The sequence below is a fragment of the Rhagoletis zephyria genome, unplaced genomic scaffold, assembly GCF_001687245.7.
Source record: "Rhagoletis zephyria isolate East Lansing unplaced genomic scaffold, Rhagoletis_zephyria_1.1 Rzeph_scaffold_32006, whole genome shotgun sequence".
Classification (NCBI taxonomy): domain Eukaryota; kingdom Metazoa; phylum Arthropoda; class Insecta; order Diptera; family Tephritidae; genus Rhagoletis; species Rhagoletis zephyria.
Window position 1 is genome coordinate 405 of NW_016189062.1, and position 3602 is coordinate 4006.

A 3602-nucleotide genomic window follows, 5' to 3' on the forward strand; every position below is an offset into this window, starting at 1 on the left:
GATTGAGTGCGATTAAATTGGTATTTATTATAAAATATACAAAGTGAAACTTGGTGACAAATAGCAAAAAAAGTTCGTAAAATATGGTTTTCATGATTGAAAGTGTTTTACAATCGCATATCATTACCACGGGTCGATTTTTCAATGCCAACGTTCTGGCCACAAACGTGCACCCACTTTTCACGCAAATTTACGCCTTTTGGCAAACCAAACATACGCACAAACTTGTTCCGATCACACAGCACTTTATTTTATATCATAAATATGTAATAAACCAAAATTTATAATTAAAATCGCTGCAGAAAACACATTCAATCGCTAAAAAATCACTACGAAGAGGTAGAAGACAGTGTAAACAAAACCGAAAAATCGATTACAAATACAACGATGGCTGATTAGGTGATCTGTAGTCGTTGGTTCATGCTATCCAGGTGTTCAGACAAATGACCATTTTCTGTGCATAAAAAATTTTCAAGTGGTGATAGCTGAGCACAATTTATTTTTGGAAACACAACAGAAGGCAGCTGGGATTGTTTTGAAGCAATTACGACAACAGCGATTGCAGTTAATTCGCGATAACAACGATATGAATACAAACTTGAACGCAATTCAATTGTAAATTTTTGTTAATTTGTGGTTGTGACTGCAGTATTCGTTGGCGTTGATGAAAAGCAAATTTTATGCGGTGTGTGGATTAGTGTTGCCAGCTGACCTATTAGTAAATTGAAAAAAAAAATAGAATATTATAAACATTTAAAAAAATATATAGAGGTAACGTACCTTCAATAACTTTGTGGGACCGTGACAATGAAGATCGAACAAAATGTTATCCCACCTCTGACTTTCAACTTCCTCCCTCAACGCCCAATTTGCGTTTTTAAATAAAAGATTGGTTATAAAAATTTCTACAAGTTTTAAGCGATGGTTTAAACAGTCGCCAGCTTCCAGGAACCACAGTGGAAAAACTTGATCGGTTTTCTCTATGATAGCTANTGAGTCTTGAGGATTGACACTTTTTCGCTATGGTTAATGCAATTTTGTGCACGGCACTTTCGCTCACGGCTCATTTTTAAGCAACTAGCAACTATAGCTATATAATTTAACTATATAATATATAATATAATAATATACATATATAATCACATTTTGTTTACAAATCTCGACTGCCTACCTTGCAAGTTTCTTAACGTTCAAGGACGTCTATTAATTTGTGTGATTTTTTAACGTTTTTTAATTTTTATAAATACCTCTGGCGCTTTCTTTCGTTTTTCTTTTAATTAATTGGAAATGGAATTACAGTTACATGGAATGGGATATTATATGTGGGAGCAATATCGGTTTGGGACCAAATGCCCACCCTATACTTCCGGTAGTGCATTCCAGATTCCAGAGAAAAAATGGGTTATCACCCTATACTTCCGGTAGTGCATTCCAGTGATTTGATTTATCATTTTTCTTCCTACTGTTTCGCATATTCAGCCATTCAGCGCGAATTCAGACATCTTACGTACCGCATACACGGTGGTTTATTGATTTATAAATAACTTTGTTTTGACTAGGTTCAGACGGAGAAACTTTTGTTGCTCATTTTCGGCAATTTCTCTTTTGGTGTTGCCCTTCTCGTTCACACAGAGCAATTCTTTTGTACACAATTGTTGTTGCCAGCTGTGAACGGCCAACTAGAATTACTCGGACCAACGATAGCACAAAGCGTGTTGCCCGAGCACGAGCAACTCGGTGCCCTTCCCCCTTCCGCGTCGCTCCTTCTCCCAAAAGTAACGAGTTGCGGCAACAAAAGTTTCTCCGTCTGGACTTAGACTTTGGATGTTCCACAGATTTACGTTGTTTGTCGTGAAGCAACTTGAAAGTCAATTCAAACAGCTGAAGAAAGTATCTCTGTTCCGGTACCTCAAAATTTAGCTAAAAATACTCAGGAAGATATTACTGCAGAAGTTATAAATGTGTGTACGGGAAGGAGACGAGAATTTTAAGTTGCTTCCTTGACGACGGCATTTTAAAACTAAACTAGACTGGCAATTCATATGAATTTTGACAACCGGTATAAGTGATTGAGTAGCTTAACGGTAACAGATCACTGCATATCTAAGAATTCAGATACAAATTTTGATCGAAATTTGTTGCATTTTTTGCGAATTAGTATTAAGTTCGCAAGTTTGCCTGATGTATGTATATGGTTTTGTTAAAAGCATGAAACATATTTTTATAAAAAATAAAAGAAGTAATTTTTAAGCAAAAAAAAAAACCGAATTAAATTCTCATATAAAAATTTAAAAGTAATGTTAATTTCTCCATGATCCAAAATTACAACTCTCGTAACACCATTCCTTTAAAAAATGATTATAAAAATCGGTTAGTGTGATCCAAAGTTATGCGGTAACATATGTAACGGACATGAATTCCTGTTGCAAACGTTTCAGATACGGTCAAAATCGGTTCGGCACATTTTCAAAGTAACGAGTTGTCCCTTATAAATTTACCTTCTTTACTTGAGCTATTGTTGAGAAACAACGTTGGAGACTTGAGCTTAATTGTCAACATAACCTTAAGTTGAGCTCAAATCTAAATGTTTGTTGGGGCGGTTCAAATGGTTAACCGATAAATCCATGCGTGTGTAGGGCCTTTAAAAATTTTTATAAACGATAATCATCCCTAATCTAGTATGCAGTTTCCGAATGTTTCCTACTTGCAAACATTCGTTCAAATCGTACTAAATTTTAGTACAATTTAACGGCGGATTTTCCTTCAATTCTTGATATTGCATTTTTGTTCCAAGTTTTTTCTTTGGTCGTGGCCGCTGTTGCAAATAATAAAATATATAGAATAGGAAAGTTGCGCCAATATTTGAAATGGATTCAAAGTTGCCAAAGCCATCGGGACTTAAGCGGCCTACGGCGCTATCGAAAAATATTTTGCCAATGGATAGAATAAAAACAGGGACGCTTGGCTTTGGTTCAAAATCAGTGAATCTCTCAATTAGCGGAATAGACCAATTCCAACCCCTGGCGCGTGATATTACAAATTTAACAAATGGTCGTAGAGGTATGGGCTTTTAATGTGGAGAATGGTGGTTGTGATAAACATATAAATTTGGATTTGAAGCAACACGAAAACATTGCCATAAATCTTTGCATTAAACGATGTTCACATGAGGAAAGCTAGCTCCCCCATATTTATTGGAAGCGATTAGTTGAAAAGCTGTAACATCGCCTCATGTAAACATCGTATTATTTTCTTTCATATTAAGCTAGTGATAAAATATAGACAAAATTTCTTTAATTTTCAAGGTCGTGCAGCATCGCCAGACATTTCTTGTTCCAACAACACAAATAATGCAGGTGTACCTCGGTCCAGATTACGACGAAGTCCTAGTAGTCACATTAGATGAGCTGGACCGTTTCCAATACGTGGTGGTCTGGAAACTGCACTATTTGAAGAAAACGCGGGGAATATTTGCGTTGACGAAGCGGTGTTATTTGTGGCGCCTGTATATGCAAGGCGTGTTGTCTTTGCGGGAATAGGGCCAAGTCGTTGATTCCGGCCGTTTCATTTGTCGCATGTCACGGATGTCACATGCAGATCGA

The 3602-nt window shown here is 36.5% G+C and overlaps 1 protein-coding gene across 1 annotated transcript; it reads left to right on the forward strand.

The window, feature by feature from the left end:
• Positions 1–2706: 2706 nt before the first annotated feature.
• On the forward strand, positions 2707–3406 carry LOC108353884 (protein claret segregational-like). The gene is made up of 2 exons (XM_017605075.1): positions 2707–3060; positions 3306–3406. The coding sequence occupies exons 1-2, from the start codon at positions 2868–2870 to the stop codon at positions 3404–3406; spliced, it is 294 nt and encodes a 97-aa protein (XP_017460564.1). The 5' UTR covers positions 2707–2867.
• Positions 3407–3602: the final 196 nt, after the last annotated feature.